General features: G+C 41.6%; 1 protein-coding gene and 1 non-coding gene across 3 annotated transcripts in view; both read left to right on the top strand.

The window, feature by feature from the left end:
• LOC140483682 (inter-alpha-trypsin inhibitor heavy chain H3-like) overlaps window positions 1-16,215 on the top strand; it is an 86,965-nt gene that overhangs the window by 24,133 nt on the left and 46,617 nt on the right. For both annotated transcript variants that reach the window (XM_072582053.1, XM_072582055.1), the window contains exon 10: window positions 13,002-13,170. In XM_072582053.1, coding sequence (XP_072438154.1) covers window positions 13,002-13,170 — 169 coding nt within the window. The remainder of the gene's footprint in view (window positions 1-13,001; window positions 13,171-16,215) is intronic.
• On the top strand, window positions 15,782-15,863 carry trnal-aag (transfer RNA leucine (anticodon AAG)). The gene has a single exon. It is a non-coding gene; the product is annotated as a tRNA-Leu (tRNA).

Genomic DNA, 16,215 nt, shown 5'->3' on the forward strand with positions numbered 1-16,215 from the left:
AAGCAGGGTTTCAAACCAGGTTAATGCACTTTCTCATCCCCTTTCCCTCACTTCTCTGCATCAGGGTTTATGCTGTCAGTTTCTGATCACCAATCATGGCAGCTATACACTAAGGAATACACTATTCCTACTATATACCCTACTATATACTATTCCTTTCTTATGAATAGTACTACCCTCCCCAAACCAGGAAGGGGAGAAAAGGAACTCAAAGGCAGCATGCTGTCTCTGCATCTTCTAGATCACTGCTCCGAGCTGATGTATCAAAAAAGTAGAGAAAATTCAAATTCATAAGATGGTAAGATGTAGGAGCAGAAGTAGGCCAATCAGCACATCGAGTCTACACCATCATTCACTGAGATCATGACTGATCTGATTATCTTCAACTCTACTTCTTTGTCTTTTCCCTATAACCATTTATTCTATTACTGAATAAAAGTTTATCATCTCAACATTGAAAATGCTTAACAACCCCAACCTCGACAGCCGTCTGTGGTAAAAAAAATTCCAAAGATTCAGAAGAAATTCCTCCACATTCCACCATTTCCTTCACATCTGTCTTAAATGGATGACTCCTTATTATAAGACTGTGCTCTCTGGTCCTAGACTTTCCCTCAACTACATCTATCCTGTCAAGTTGCCTAAGAATCAATAAGTTTGCCTCTCATTCTTCTTTCTTCTAATGAGTACAGGCCTACTCAAGTCTCCTCATAACATAATCCATCCATAGTATTAGCCTAGTCAACCTTCTCTGGACTAGCTCCAATGCCAGTATATGTTTGCTGAGGTAAGGAAGTCAAGACTATTCACATTATTCCAGCTATATTCTGACTAATGCTTTGTATTGTTTTAGCAAAACCTTCCTACTTTTATATTCCATTTTCCATGAAATAAAGGCCATTATTCCAATTGCCTTTCCTTTTACAGATTGAACGTTAATGTTAGTTTGATATGACTCATTCATGAGGATCCTCAAATCTTTCTGTTTTATACCTTTCTGCAGTCCTTCTCAATTTGGATAACATTTAGCTGTTCTATTCTTCCTGCCAAAGTGCACAACGTCATATTTTACTCCATTATATTTCATCTGCCATTTCTTTGCCCACTGTTCAACCTATGTATATCCTCTGTAGACGCTTTGTGCTATCCTCACTTCTTGACTTTCCAAATATTTTTGTTTCATCCACAAATTTGAATGTAGTACATTCACTTCCCTCTTCCAAATCAATAATATGTGGCCCCAGCACTGATCCCTAATGGCTAGTAACAGGTTACCATCCTGAAAACTCCCTTATATCTGAAGTATCTGTTGTCTACAGACTAACCAATCTTTGATCTATTGAAACTCAATTCTATCTGCTTTTTCTATCCTCTGCATTCCCTGAATTTATTTATTGACTTTTATTCTCAAAGATCAGTTTTGATCTACGCCAACTAGACTTTCAAGTAATAAGTAACCTCCCTGTTATTTGTAGTAAAATGTATTATCTCATATTTGTCTGTATTAATTAACTTTCTAACTATTAGCCCATTCATTAAGCATATTAAAGTCTTCTTGTAATTTGTTGTAGACCTCCTCAGCATTAGCAAACTCCCAAATTGGTGTCAACTAGGCAAAAGTGAGGACTGCAGATGCTGGAAATCAGATTCTAGATTAGAGTGGAGCTGGAAAAGCACAGCAGGTCAGGCAGCATCCTAGGAGCAGGAAAATTGATGTTTCAGGCAAAAGCCCTTTATCAGGACTGAAGGCAGGGAACCTCCAGGGTGGAGAGATAAATTGGAGGGGGTGGGGGTGGGGAAAAGGTCACAAAGAGTACAATAAGTGGATGGGGGTGGGGATGAAGGTGATAGATCAGGGAGGAGGGTGGGGGAAGGTAGCAAAGCGTATAATGGGTGGATGGGGTTTGGGATGAAAGTGATAGATCAGAGAGGAGGGTGGAACAGATAGGTGGGAAAGAAGATTGGCAAGTAGGACAGGTCATGAGAGTAGTGCTGAGCTGGAAGGTTGGAATTGGGGTAAGGTGGGGGGAAGGGAAATGAGATAACTGGTGAACTCCACATTGATGCCCTGGGGTTGAAGTGTTCTGAGGCAGAAGATGAGTTGTTCTTCCTCCAGGCGTCAGGTGTTGAGGGAACGATGGTGAAGGAGACACAGGACCTGCATATCCTCGGCAGAGTAGGAGGGGGAGTTGAAATGTTGGGCCACGGGGCGTTGGGGTTGATTGGTGTGGGTGTCCCAGAAATGTTCCCTAAAGCGCTCTGCGAGAAGGTGTCCCCAATGTAGAGGAGACCGCATCAGGAGCAACGGATACAATAAATGACATTGGTGGATGTGCAGGTGAAACTTTGATGGATGAATAAGGCTTCTTTGGGGCCTTGGATGGAGGAGAGGGGGGAGGTTTGGCGCAGATTTTGCAATTCTGGTGGTGGCAGGGGAAGGTGCCAGGACAGGAGGGTGGGTTGTTGGGGGGCGTGGATCTGACCAGGTAGTCACGGAGGGAATGGTCTTTGCAGAAAGCGGAAAGGGGTGGGGTGGGAAATATATCCCTGGTGGTGGGGTCTGTTTGGAGGTGGCAGAAATGTCAGCGGATGATGCGGTTTATGCGAAGGTTGGTGGGGTGTAAGTTGAGGACCGGGGTGGGGGGGTCCTGTCCTTGTTATGGTTGGAGGGGTGGGATTTGAGGGCGGAAGGGCGGGATGCGGATGAGATTCGTTGGAGGGCATCTCCAACCACGTGGGAAGGGAAATTGCAGACTCTAAAGAAGGAGGCCATCTGGTGTGTTCTGTGGTGGAACTGGTCCTCTTGGAGCAGATTGGCAGAGGTGAAGGAATTGGGACTACGGGATAGCATTTTTGCAGGAGGTCGGGTGGGAAGAGGTGTAATCCAGGTAGCTGTGGGAGTCGGTGGGTTTGTAAAAAAATGTCAGTGTCAAGTCGGTCGTCATTGATGGAGATGGAGAGGTCCAGGAAGGGGAGGAAGGTGTCAGAGATGGTCCAGGTGAATTTAAGGTCGGGGTGGAACGTGTTGATGAAATTGATGAACTGCTCAACCTCCTTGCGGGAGCACGAGGTGGCGCCAATGCAGTCATCAATGTAGCGGAGGAAGAGGTGAGGAGTGGTGCCACTGTAACTACGGAAGATGGACTGTTCTACGTAACCAACAAAGAGACAAGCATAGCTGGGGCCATTATGGGTGCCCATGGGTACCCCTTTGGTCTGGAGGAAGCGGGAGGATCCGAAGGAGAAACTGTTAAGGGTGAGGACCAGTTCAGCCAATCCCTCTACACCTCCACCCACCATGACCAGGGCCTCCAAGCTCACCACTTCTTCCGCCCCCAATGTACACAACAGTACTCTTCCACTGACACTCTCATTCATTTGGCTGAACTGGTCCTGCTGTGCTTTTCCAGCACCACTCTAATCTAGACTCCTAAATTGATGTCATCAATATTCTATTTCACATTTTTCTAAACGCCAACTGGTGTAGGTCAAACCTAGAATTATAGAATCTTACAGTACAGAAGGAGTCCATTTGATCCATCATGTGTTTGCTGGCTCCTCAAAGAGCTAAAACAGAAATTGCTGCAAAAGCTCAGCAGTTCTGGCAGCATCTATGGAGAGAAAATCAGATTTGGGTCGAGTGATCCTTCCTCAGAACTGTAAATGCTACCCAGCTAGTATCGTTCTCCTGCCCCATCTCCGTTGCCTTCTAAATTCATCACCTTTAAAATACATTCAGCTTTCTGTTGAAACCTTCCATGGAATCCACCTCCATTATTCTCCCAGGTGGTGCAATCTAAATCCTAACAACTCTCTCAATTATGAAGTTTCCCGTCATCTAATTTCTAGCCCTCTTGCTAACAGTTTTGAAGTTGTCATCCTTAGTTATTGACATAGCAATGAATGGAAACAGAATATTCTTCTTTAACAAATCAAAACATTTCATAATTTTGAACACATCGACACATCAACACACCTCTTAATATTCTCTGGTCCAAGGAGGAATAAGCCCAATTTCTCTAATCTTTCCTTGCTTCGAAAATCCCTCATTCCTGGTAAATTTTATTAAAATAAAGTTCCTTTGTACTCTCTCCAAGGCTCTACCATCCTTCCATAAAGAAGGTACCTGGAAAATAGAACAGCACAGCATAGTAGAGGCACCTCGTCCTTTGACATTGTGCCGATCTTTTATCCTACTCTAAGATCAGACTAACCTTCATGTATTACTTTCCATGTGTCTATCCAAGAGTCATTTAAATGTCCCTAATGTATATGACTCTACTACCAATGCTGGCAGTGCATTCCATGCACCCACCACTCTCTGCGTAAAGAACTTACATCTGACATCTTCCTCCAATCACCTTAAAATTATGTCCCCTCATGATAGCCATTTCTGCCCTGGGAAAAAAGTGTCTGGCTATCCACTCTATCTATGCCTCTCAACATCTAGCACACCTCTATCAAGTTACCTCTCATCCTCTTTGCTCCAGTGAGAAAAGCCCCAGCTCCCTCAACCTTTCTTCATAAGACATGCCCTCCAGTCCAGGCAGCATCCTAGTAAATGTCCTCTGAACCCTCTCTAAAGCTTCCATATCCTTCCTATAATGAGGCAATCAGAATTGAATACAATATTCCATATGAGGTCTGGCCATTTATTTGTAGAGGTGGAGGATCACTTAGAGTCATAGCGATGTACAGTCACGCAAATAGACCTTTAGGTCCGACTTGTCCATGCCGACCAGAGATCCAAGTGCCAGCACTTGGCCAATATCCTTCTAAACTCTTGCTATTCATAAATCCATCCAGATGCCTTTTAAATGCTGCAATTGTACCAGCTACCACTTCTTTCTCTGGCACCTCATTCCATACACACACAACCCTCTGAGTGAAAAAGTTGCCCCTTAGGCCCCTTTTATATCTTTCTCCTCTCACCTTAAAACCATGCTCTCTAGTTCTGGACTTCCCCACCCCAGGAAAAAGACTTCCTCTATTCATCCCATCCATGCCCCTCATGATTTTATAAACCTTTATAAGGTTACCCCCAGCCTCTGATGCTCCAGGCAAAACAGCACCAGCCTATTCAGCCTCTCCTTATAGCTCAAAGCCTCCAACCCTGGCAACATCCTTGTAAATCTCTTCTGAACCCTTTCAAGTTTCACAGCATCCTTCTGATATGAAGGAGACCAGAAGTGCATACAATATTCCAAAAGTAGCCTAACCAATGTCCTGTACATCCGCAACATGACCTCCCAACTCCAATACTCAATAAACTGACTCAATGCCAAATGCCTTCTTCACTATCCTATTTACCTGCAATTCTACTTTCAAGGAGCTATGATCCTGCACTCCAAGGTCTTTCTGTTCAGCAACAGTCCCTAGGACCTTACCATTAAGTGTGTAAGTCCTGCTAAGATTTGCTTTCCCAAAATGCAGTGCCTCACATTTATCTAAATTAAACTCCATCTACCACTCCTCAGCCCATTGGCCCATTTGATCAAGATCCTGTTCTATGCTGAGGTAACCTTCTTCGCTGTCCACTACGCCTCCAATTTTGGTGTCATCTACAAACTTACTAACTATACCACCTATGTTCACATCAAAATCATTTCTATAAATGACCAAAGGTAGTGGACCTAGCACCAATCCTTGTGGCACTCCACTGGTCACAGGCCTCCAGTCTTAAAAGTAACCCTCCGCCACCTGTCTTCTACCTTTAAGGCAGTTCTGTATCCAAATGGCTAGTTCTCCCTTTGTGTTTATATTCTATGCTTCCATGTATAAATCTAAGGATTCTACAAACCTACTTAACAACTTGCCCACTTGCCTAACCACCTTCAGAAAGTTTTACATGTGAATCTTGAGGCCCCTCTGCTCTTGCACTTCCCTCAAAGTTGTAGCATTGAGCCTGTATTGTCTGTCCTATTTCTTCTACCAAAACGAATTATATCACATTTCTCTGCATTGAATTTCATCTGCCAAATCTGTCCATTTGGCCAACTAATCAAAGTCCATCTAAAGCTGCTTAGCATCATCCTGACAATTCACAGTTCTCCCCTGGTTTAGTATCATCTGCAAATTTAGAGATTTTGTCCTCAATACACATCTCCAAATGTTTATATAAATCAGAAAATATATGAATATGTAAACCTGTTCAACTTTGCTTTTTATGACAAACTCTTCATCCCAGGAATCAGCCTTGTGAACATATTCTGAACTATTTGCAATACAAATATGGCCTTTCATAAGTAAGGAGACCAAAAACTGTACATAACTGTTCCAGCACCACTCTAATCGTGACTCTAATCTCCAGCATCTGCAGTCCTCACTTTCGCCTCATCAATGGTTGTAGCAAGCCATTCCTAATTTCATACTTCAAAGCATTTGTAATTAAGGCCTACACTTTACTTGTCTTCCTAATTAACACTTACTTTCTTTTTGTGATTCATGTACAAGGACACCCAGGTCCCTCTGCACTGCAGAACTCTAGAGTATCTCTCCACTTAAATATTATTCTGCTTTTGTATTCTTCTGCTTTTGTATTCTTCCTGCCAAAGACAACAACATTATCCTGCATCATACTCAACTTGCCAAATATTTTCCCACTCAGATCCTATCTTATAAATTCCAAGAGTCATACAGCACAGAAACAGACCCTTCAGGCCACCATATATATGCTGACTAGCAAACATTGATCTACACTAATCTCATGTAACTGCTCTTGGTCCGTAGTCTATTATGCCATGAAATTTTAAGTAGTCAAACAAATGCTTCTAAAATGTTAAGAGTATCTTCTTCACCACCTTCTCAAGCAGTACATTTCATATTCCTAGTATTTTCTGGGTGACAATATTTTTCCTCAGATCTCCTCGACACCACTTACTCGTTAGCCTGAACTTGTGCCCTCTGATTTTAGGCAAAATATAGACATATGGGGAAAAAATTCTTATGATCTACACTGTCTCTGCCTCTCATAATTTTGTATACCTCAATCAGATCCACCCCCCACTCCCCCAATTCAGTCTCCCCCCTGCTCCAAGGAAAACAAACCTGCCTATCCAGTCTCTCCTCATAATTGAGATATTTTTCCCTGGCAACATCCTGGTGAATCTCCTCTTCACCCTCTCCAGTGCAGTCACATCCTACTGAGAGTGTGCTGACAGGAACTGCACACGGTATTCCATTTAGCATGACCAAAGTTTATAAAATTACCACAAGACTTCCTTGCTCCTATATTGTATGACTTGGATAATGATGGCAACCATCCTATCTGCCTTCTTCACTGCACTGTCTACCTGTGTTGACAACTTCAGGGTTCTATGGACTTATACACTAAGGTCTCTTTGTTCCTCAGTATTACTTAAGGACTTAAAATGTATTCTGTATGTCCCTTCTTTATGAGACCTCCCAAAATGCACCATCTCACACTTATCAGGATTAAATTCCACCTGCTATTGCTCTGCCTATTTTACCAGCTTATGTGGCCTGAAATCACTTATGCCAACTAAAACATTTACTGCTTCCTCCTTATTTATCTAGAACCTCACCATCCCAACCAAAATCCTGGCTACAATACCTTTCTCCACTGTAAACAGAAATGAGAAATATTCACTTAAGACTTCACCCACATCCTCTGGCTCCATGAACAGATTGCCCTTTGGGGATCTCTAATAGGTCCACTCTTTCCCTGATAATCCTCTTTCTCTTAATATACTTATAAAATGCCTTGGGTTTTCCTTAATCCTATCTGCCAAAGATATTTCATGGCTCCTCCTAATTGCTTTCTTGAGCAACCCCTTCACACTTTACACATTTCATGGGCTTCCCCCTGTTCTTAATGCCTTGTACCTGACATATGCTTCCTTCTTTTTCTTTATCAACCTCTTAATATCGCTTGACATCCAGTGTTCCCTAGGCTTGCAGACCTTCCCCTTTACTCTTAGAGGAACACACTGGCCCTGAATTTACACTATACTACTTCTAAAAGGTTCTTACTTTCCAAATGTCAGCTTAGCTGTAAGTAACTGTTCCCAGACTAAGTTTGCCAAATCCTGTCTAATAAAATTGAAATTAACATTCCCCCAATATAGACACTTAACTTCTGCATTATACTTATCACTTTATATATTGAATTTGAATCTTACAGAGTTATAGTCACTATTCCCAAAATGCTCACCCACTAAAACTTCAACCACTTGATCAGCTTCATTCCTTATAATTAATGCTAGCACTGCCTTATCTCTACTAGGACCCTCTACATACTGGATGCACATTAAAAATTCCACCCCATCTAATCTTAACACACTATGGTGATCCCAATTAATGTTAGCAAAGTTGAAATCCCCTACAACTATAACGCTATTCCTCTCACACCTGTCCGTAATTTGCCAACATATCTGCTCCTCTATCTCCCTCTGTTGGGAGGCCTGTAGTATAGTCCCAGCAAAGCAATCATCTCTTTTTCATTTCCAAGCTCTAATTAAATGCCCCCATTTGAAGACCTGTCTAGGATATCCTCCCTCATTACTGTAGTAATGGATTCCTTCATAAATAATAATATAAAGGATCGAGATTAGTTATGCACAGGTGTTATCAACTCTAGAAGGAGTGAAAGTAGACAAGTCCCCTGGGCTGGATGGGATTTATCTGAGGATTCTCTGGGAAGCTAGGGAGGAGATAGCAGAGCCTTTGGCTTTGATATTTGAATCGTCATTGTCTACAGGTTTAGTACCTGAGGACTGGAGGATTGCAAATGTTGTGCCCTTGTTCAAGAAGGGCAGCAGAGATGACCCAGGTAATTATAGACCAGTGAGCCTTACTTCTGCTGTAGGAAAGGTTTTGGAAAGGATTATGAGAGATAAGATTTATAATCATCTAGCAAGTAAAATTTGATTTCAGATAGTCAACATGGTTTCGTCAAGGGTAGGTGTCTCACAAACCTCATTGAATTTTTTGAGAAGGTGACCAAGCATGTAGATGAGGGTAGGGCTGTTGAAATGGTATACTTGGACTTCAGTAAAGCCTTTGATAAGGTTCCATGTGGTAGGCTGATGGAGAAAATGCAGAGGCATGGAATTGAGGGTGACTTAGCAGTTTGGATTTCTGGAAGAAGGCAGCGAGTGGTGGTTGATGGAAAATATTCAGTCTAGAGTCCAGTTACTAGTGGTGTGCCACAAGGATCTGTTTTGGGACCACTGCTGTTTGTCATTTTTAGAAATGACTTAGACGCAGGTGCAGGTGGATGGATTAGTAAATTTGCAGATGGCACTAAAGTCGGTGGAGTAGTGGACAGTTTGGAAGAAAGTTACAGGTTGCAGGGGGACTTGGATAAACTGCAGAATTGGGCTGAGAGGTGGCAAATGGAATTCAATGCAGCAAAATGTGAGGTGATGCACTTTAGGAAGAATAACAGGATGGCAGAGTATTGGGTCAATGGAAAGATTCTTGGCAGTGTGGATGTGCAGAGGGATCTTGGAGTCCATGTGCATAGATCCCTGAAAGTTTCCACCCAGGTGGATAGTGTTGTTAAGAAGGCATACGGTGTGTTAGGTTTCAGTTGTAGAGGGATTGAGTTCCAGAACCGCAATATCATGCTGCAACTATACAAAACGCTGGTGCAGCCACACTTGGAATATTGTGTACAGTTCTGGTCGCCCCATTACAGAAAGAATGTGGAAGCATTGGAAAAGGTGCAGAGGAGATTTACCAGGATGTTGCCTGGTCTGAGGGAAGGTCTTATGAGGAAAGGCTGAGAGACTTAGTCTGTTCTCATTGGAAAGAAGGCAGGTAAGGGGGGATTTGATAGAGACATACAAGATAATCAGAGGATTAGATAGGGTAGACAGAGAAAGACTTTTTCCTCGGATGATGACTTCAGTTGTATGAGAGGGCACGACTACAAATTGAGGGGTGATAGATTTAAGACAGATGTCAGAGGCACGTTCTTTATGCAGAGGGTCATAAGAGCATGGAATGCCCAACCTGCTTGGGTAGTCAACTCAGCCACATTAGGGAGATTTAATCAATCCTTAGATAAGCACATGGATGATTTTGGGATAATGTAGGCGGACGAGCTGAAAACAGTTCACAGGTCAGCGCAACATCGAGTACCGAAGGGCCTGTTCTGCGCTACATTGTTCTACGTTCTATAATGGAATGATCCCACTTCACTTACAATCTGCCTACATCCCACTTGAAGCCTCTATACTCTAAAATGTTGAGCTACCAGTCCTTCAACCATGGTTTAATGATGACAACAGTATCATATTCCCACGTGCTGAACAATGTTGCAAGTTTTCCACCTCACTTGAATTAAAATAGATATAATTTAGCTTTCTGGACCTTCCATATACCTTATCGTGCCATGTCTTTTCTGCCTACTGAAGGTCCTGGGATTCCTTTTATATCCAATTGGACTTTGCTCCCAACTTTACATCTGCTCTGTACCCTTCTATTACCAAATTAGTTTAAAACCTCTGTACAAAAACTCGGCAGGTCTGACAGTCTCTGTGGAGAGAAATGAGAGTTAACTTTTCAGGCCCAGTGTACCTTCCTCAGAACGGAGTTCTTTTGTTTTTTTTTAAATCTCTATATCTTTTTTGGACTCTTGATATCCCCCACACAGTTTGCTTTTCCACCCATACTTGTGTCATCTCCAAATTTGGCCACAAGAAGGAGATGGGTAGGCTGACTTTATGGCTTCTTATTCCTTATATGGGAAATATTCTGACTCTGACCACCCTGACCATCTTACTGACAGTTTCCAAGACTCTGTACAGGTATCTGAGGCTGCCCTTGACTTACTTTGCTGGTATCCCTTGAGCAAACTCTATCACCTTTGATTTGACTGAGGACTGATGTTTTCCCTAGGATGGGGAAGTTTAAAACTAGAGAGAACATTTTTAAATGAGTGGAGAAAGATTTAGAAGGCACCTGAAGGGCAATGTTTTCACACAGAAGGTGGTTTGTATGTGGAATGAACTGCCAAAGGAAGTACGAGATGCAGGTACAGTTATAACATTTATAAGACAGTTAGACAGGTACATGAATTGAAAAGGTTTACAGGGATATGGATAAATGTAGGCAAATAGAACTAGTTTAGTTTAAGAAACTTGGTCAGCATGGATGAGTTGGATGGTAGGGTCTGTGTCATGCTGTATGACTCTATCACCAAGACGAGCTTCTTGGCTTTGTGTCTGTGCTAAACAACAAGGCAAGTCAGAAGTAACATGGGCCTGTTATCTCTAATCAGGGACAAAATGCAAAAAAGCAAGGCAAGGCAAGAAGATAGGGATGCTTAGCATCCAGATAGGCTCAAAGTGAGTGAGCATTAACAGCAAATAAAGTACCTGGAGATGTAGCCTGATTCAGTTCAAGAGCTGGGTCTGCAACACTGAGCCCTCACTCAAAAGATGCATAAAATATAAACTGAGATGCTCCTGATATCAAAAAAAGGCCTCTCTAGACTTCTCACAGAATTCTATCACAAATCTGTCCAATCCCATGTCATTCAGCCATCCACAAGATTCCACTCTTTGCCTTTCTAATTTTTAAATCTTGAATAAATAAACTCCATAAAAAGTGCTTATTCAGTTTGTCATCTCTAAAAGGATAAGTTTTGCAGAATATATTGACAGATTATTTACAGCAATAGGTATAATAGTTCAATAACCCTTATACAGAGCACAGGTTTATGATTACGATCTCCAACTTGCGCAATCCTTTAATCTAATAGTGCACAGGAAGAGATGTATTCCTAATTGTAAATTCCACATAAAAATATTAATCACAGGTTTAAGGATTCATTCAATAATGTTCACATGTGTAAGTTGATATGTCTGAGGCTAGAGAAATGTACCATTGACCTCATCCCACTATGCCACAAGTCACAAAATAACACAGTTTTTCCAGTTACCAAGATGACCTTAGCTCTAGCAGATTTTAAACAAAGTCTATCAACAGGATTCATAATAAACATAATTATGGCTTTATCATCAAAACAAAACTTATTCAAAAACAATGCAAGAATTAGTTAACATATAGTCATTAATATAAAAGAATAAACACCTATCCTCATAAATATCACCAAAACACATGTGAAAACACACATAAACATTCTTTGAGAAGAACAGTGATCGACTTTCTGAAAACAAAAATACATTGGCCAAGGGGTTATTCTTGATGGGAAAAGGATAAACAAAGGGTGTTCTAAGTTTTGTTGCATGATTTTCTGGCACATGTGGTCAAGTCACTAATCATGCACCATTTTTTATGAAGTCTTGCTGACTCAACCTGCTCAGGGTTACAATCTTGAGATTTTTAAAATTCATTCTTTCAAAAGAAATGGGTTCACCCTGAACTAATGCAGATAGATTTTTTTTCAGAACTGAGCGAGATCAGCTTGTACACATTGTAGGAACTACAATTCCTTAATCTTCTACAACTACTTAGTCTAGCTAAGTAATTTCATGTTACTTAAATTGATCTGTGATTTTTTGTTCTCTGTTTCTTACTCACTTCCAAAATTTGTTTGCATATTACAAGCTAAAGTTTGGGGTCATCTGATGCACAATTTGTTCATTTTATGAACATTGCACCATCTATTTAAATGCAAATATCAGTAGGTTATAGAGGTACACTTCAGAGGCAAATTATCCATTCTTAGTTCAGAAATGGAGAGGAAATAATAACAATTGCTATACCTCTATAACATGTTTTGTGAAGCTAAGTCAGTGAAAGTTATTTTCAAATAATTTGGTCTAAATTAGTATTGTGTTGTGTCACTCATTTCACTTTTCACTATATTCCAGCACATGTGACAATAAATCTAATTTAATCTAAATCTAAATCATTTTGGTTCAGATGTATGTCATTGGGGCCATCTTCATGGCAGAATAACACGGTGAGAAAATGGCATTAAACCCACGATGGCTGTACAGTTAACATGATTGTTAAATTTGAAGCTCTTAAATTACAGTTGCAAACCAATGTTTTGTCCCTTCCAGACAAATGAAGCCCTTTTAAAAATTTTAGATGACATGAACACAAAAGATCACTTTGCAATTATTATATTTGATGATACTTCTGAAACTTGGAAAAACTCGATATTTCAAGCAACTCCAAACAATGTGGCTGAAGCTAAAGTTTTTGTACGAACCATTTCAGCCAGAGGAGGTAAAGATTATTACATTCATTATACAACTATATAAATATCGGAAGTGTTAATAATAAATAGAATAAGACAAAGCATTATATATTGTAATTACATTACTATAGTAATATAAGAATAATATTAACCAATTGAAACATGTAAGATCCTGAAGGATTTTGACGAGATGAATCTGAAACAGATGATTTCTCTTGTAAGAAAATCTAGAACGGGGGGTGGGGTGGGGGGGGGGGTGCGGTGGTCACCGTTTAAAAATAAGGGGGTAGCTCGTCTGAGACAGAGATAAGGGTGATTTTTTTTCTTACAAAGGGTGGGAAGTTTTGGATCGCTCATTAACAGATGGTAGAAGCAGAACCTTCAAATCTTTTAAAGGTAGAGAGAGAGATAGATTCTTGAGTAGGGGGAGATGATCGCTAATGGTATTAACATTGGATTGTTTATCCAGGGACATAAGTAATATTCTGGAGACCTGGGTTTGAAGCCCGACATCACTGATGATGTAATTTGAATTCATTAAAAATCTTGAATTAAGAGTCTAATGATGACTAGAAATCTACTGTTGACTGACGAGAAAAAAAACCATCTGGCTGTCTAATGTACTTTTGGCAATGCAGTCTTAACTGTGAACTGCCCTCTGGGCACCCAGGAATGGGAAATAAATGCTGGCCTAGCCAGTGGTGCCCTCATCTGTAAAAGAATAATAAGAAAAAGAGAAGCAAGGAAATGGGTGGTTATCTGGCATGGACATAAATGAGGAGTAGAGGTTACAATCAGATTAGCTGTCATCTTACTAAATGGTGGAGAAGGCCTGAGGGAACAAATAGTTTACCTATATTCCTAATTTGCATGTTCATGCATGTCCTATGATTTACTGTTTGTCGTATCAGCATCTGAAATAACGGGGACAAATATGGTTAGAATGGGTTGCACTTTGTCAGGCAGAATTATTTAGAGAAACAAAGTAAAAGGGAAAAATGTAGGTAGGGTGTGATACACCTTGTCTTTCATAAGAGCCATGTTCATAGCGTTGTACAAATTAATGGTTCAGAAACAATTAATGTTGAAGATTGCATTATGCTTCACCCAAACACACAACCTTGATTGAGGAACTGGGAGTCTAGCACAAGGTTCCAAGAGAGATAGATGTGTCTTCTCTGGCTCCTGATAGTCATAGAACATAGAACATTACAGCGCAGTACAGGCCCTTCGGCCCTCGATGTTGCACCAACCTGTCATACCAATCTGAAGCCCATCTAACCTACATTATTCCATGTACATCCATATGCTTGTCCAATGACGACTTAAATGTACTTAAAGTTGGCAGATCTACTACCGTTGCAGGCAAAGCATTCCATACCCTTACTACTCTGAGTAAAGAAACTACCTCTGACATCTGTCCTATATCTATCACTCCTCAATTTAAAGCTATGCCCCCTCGTGCTCACTGTCACCATACTTGGAAAAAGGCTCTCCCTGTCCACCCTATCTAACCCTCTGATTATCTTATATGTCTCTATCAAGTCACCTCTCAACCTTCTTCTCTCTAATGAAAACAGCCTCAAGGACCTCAGCCTTTTCTTGTAAGACCTTCCCTCCATACCAGGCAACATCCTAGTAAATCTCCTCTGCACCCTTTCCAAAGCTTTCACATCCTTCTTATAATGCAGTGACCAGAACTGTACACAATACTCCAAGTGCGGTCGCACCAGAGTTTTGTACAGCTGTAGCATAACCTCATGGTTCTGGAACTCGATCCCTCTATTAATAAAAGCTAAAACACTGTATGCCTTCTTAATAACCCTGTCAACCTGGGTGGCAACTTCCAAGGATCTGTGTACCTGGACACCGAGATCTCTCTGCTCATCTGCACTACCAAGAATCTTATCATTAGCCCAGTACTTTGCATTCTGGTTACTCCGACCAAAGTGAATCACCCCACACTTGTCCGCATTAAACTCTATTTGCCACCTCTCAGCCCAGCTCTGCAGCTTATCTATGTCTCTCTGTAACCTACAACATCCTTTGCCACTATCCACAACTCCACCAACCTAGTGTCATCTGCAAATTTACTAACCCACCCTTCTACCCCTTCATCCAGGTAGTTTATAAAAATGACGAACAGCAGTGGACCCAACACCGACCCTTGCGGTACACCACTGGTAACTGGACTCCAGGATGAACATTTCTCATCAACCACCACCCTCTGTCTTCTTTCAGCAAGAAAATTATTGCTCCAAACTGCTATATCTCCCACAATCCCATTCTTTCGCATTTTGTACATTAGCCTACTGTGGGGAACCTTATTGAGCTCCTTACTGAAATCCATATACACCACATCAACCGGTTTACTCTCATCTACCTGTTTGGTCACCTTCTCAAAGAACTCAATAAGGTTTGTGAGGCATGACCTACCCTTCACAAAACCGTGTTGACTATCCCTAATCAAATTATTCTTTTCTAGTGTGGGCGGCACGGTGGCACAGTGGTTAGCACTGCTGCCTCACTGTTCCAGAGACCCGGGTTTGTTTCCCGTCTCAGGTGACTGACTGTGTGGAGTTTGCACATATCCAGGAGATTTAGAGTCTCCTCAGTTTCAGGAACTGACTTTTAAGTGTTGGTAGTGTGGCCGAGCGGTCTAAGGCGCTGGATTAAGGCTCCAGTCTCGACAGAGGCGTGGGTTCGAATCCCACCGCTGCCATTTCTGCAGAGCAGCTGGTTTAAATGCTGTTTCAATCCCCTGCGGCATTTCTGTTTAAAACAGAAGAAAAATGAGTTTGCTTCCCGGGGAATTGATTGTGGTGTGGGAAAGTGCCGAATTATTTTGGGCGGCACGGTGGCACAGTGGTTAGCACTGCTGCCTCACAGCGCCAGAGACCCGGGTTCAATTCCCGCCTCAGGCGACTGACTGTGTGGAGTTTGTACGTTCTCCCCGTGTCTGCGTGGGTTTCCTCTGGGTGCTCCGGTTTCCTCCCACAGTCCAAAGATGTGCAGGTCAGGTGAATTGGCCATCCTAAATTGTCCGTAGTGTAGGTAAGGGGTAGACGTAGGGG

The sequence above is a fragment of the Chiloscyllium punctatum genome, chromosome 12, assembly GCF_047496795.1.
Source record: "Chiloscyllium punctatum isolate Juve2018m chromosome 12, sChiPun1.3, whole genome shotgun sequence".
In the NCBI taxonomy this organism is placed as follows: domain Eukaryota; kingdom Metazoa; phylum Chordata; class Chondrichthyes; order Orectolobiformes; family Hemiscylliidae; genus Chiloscyllium; species Chiloscyllium punctatum.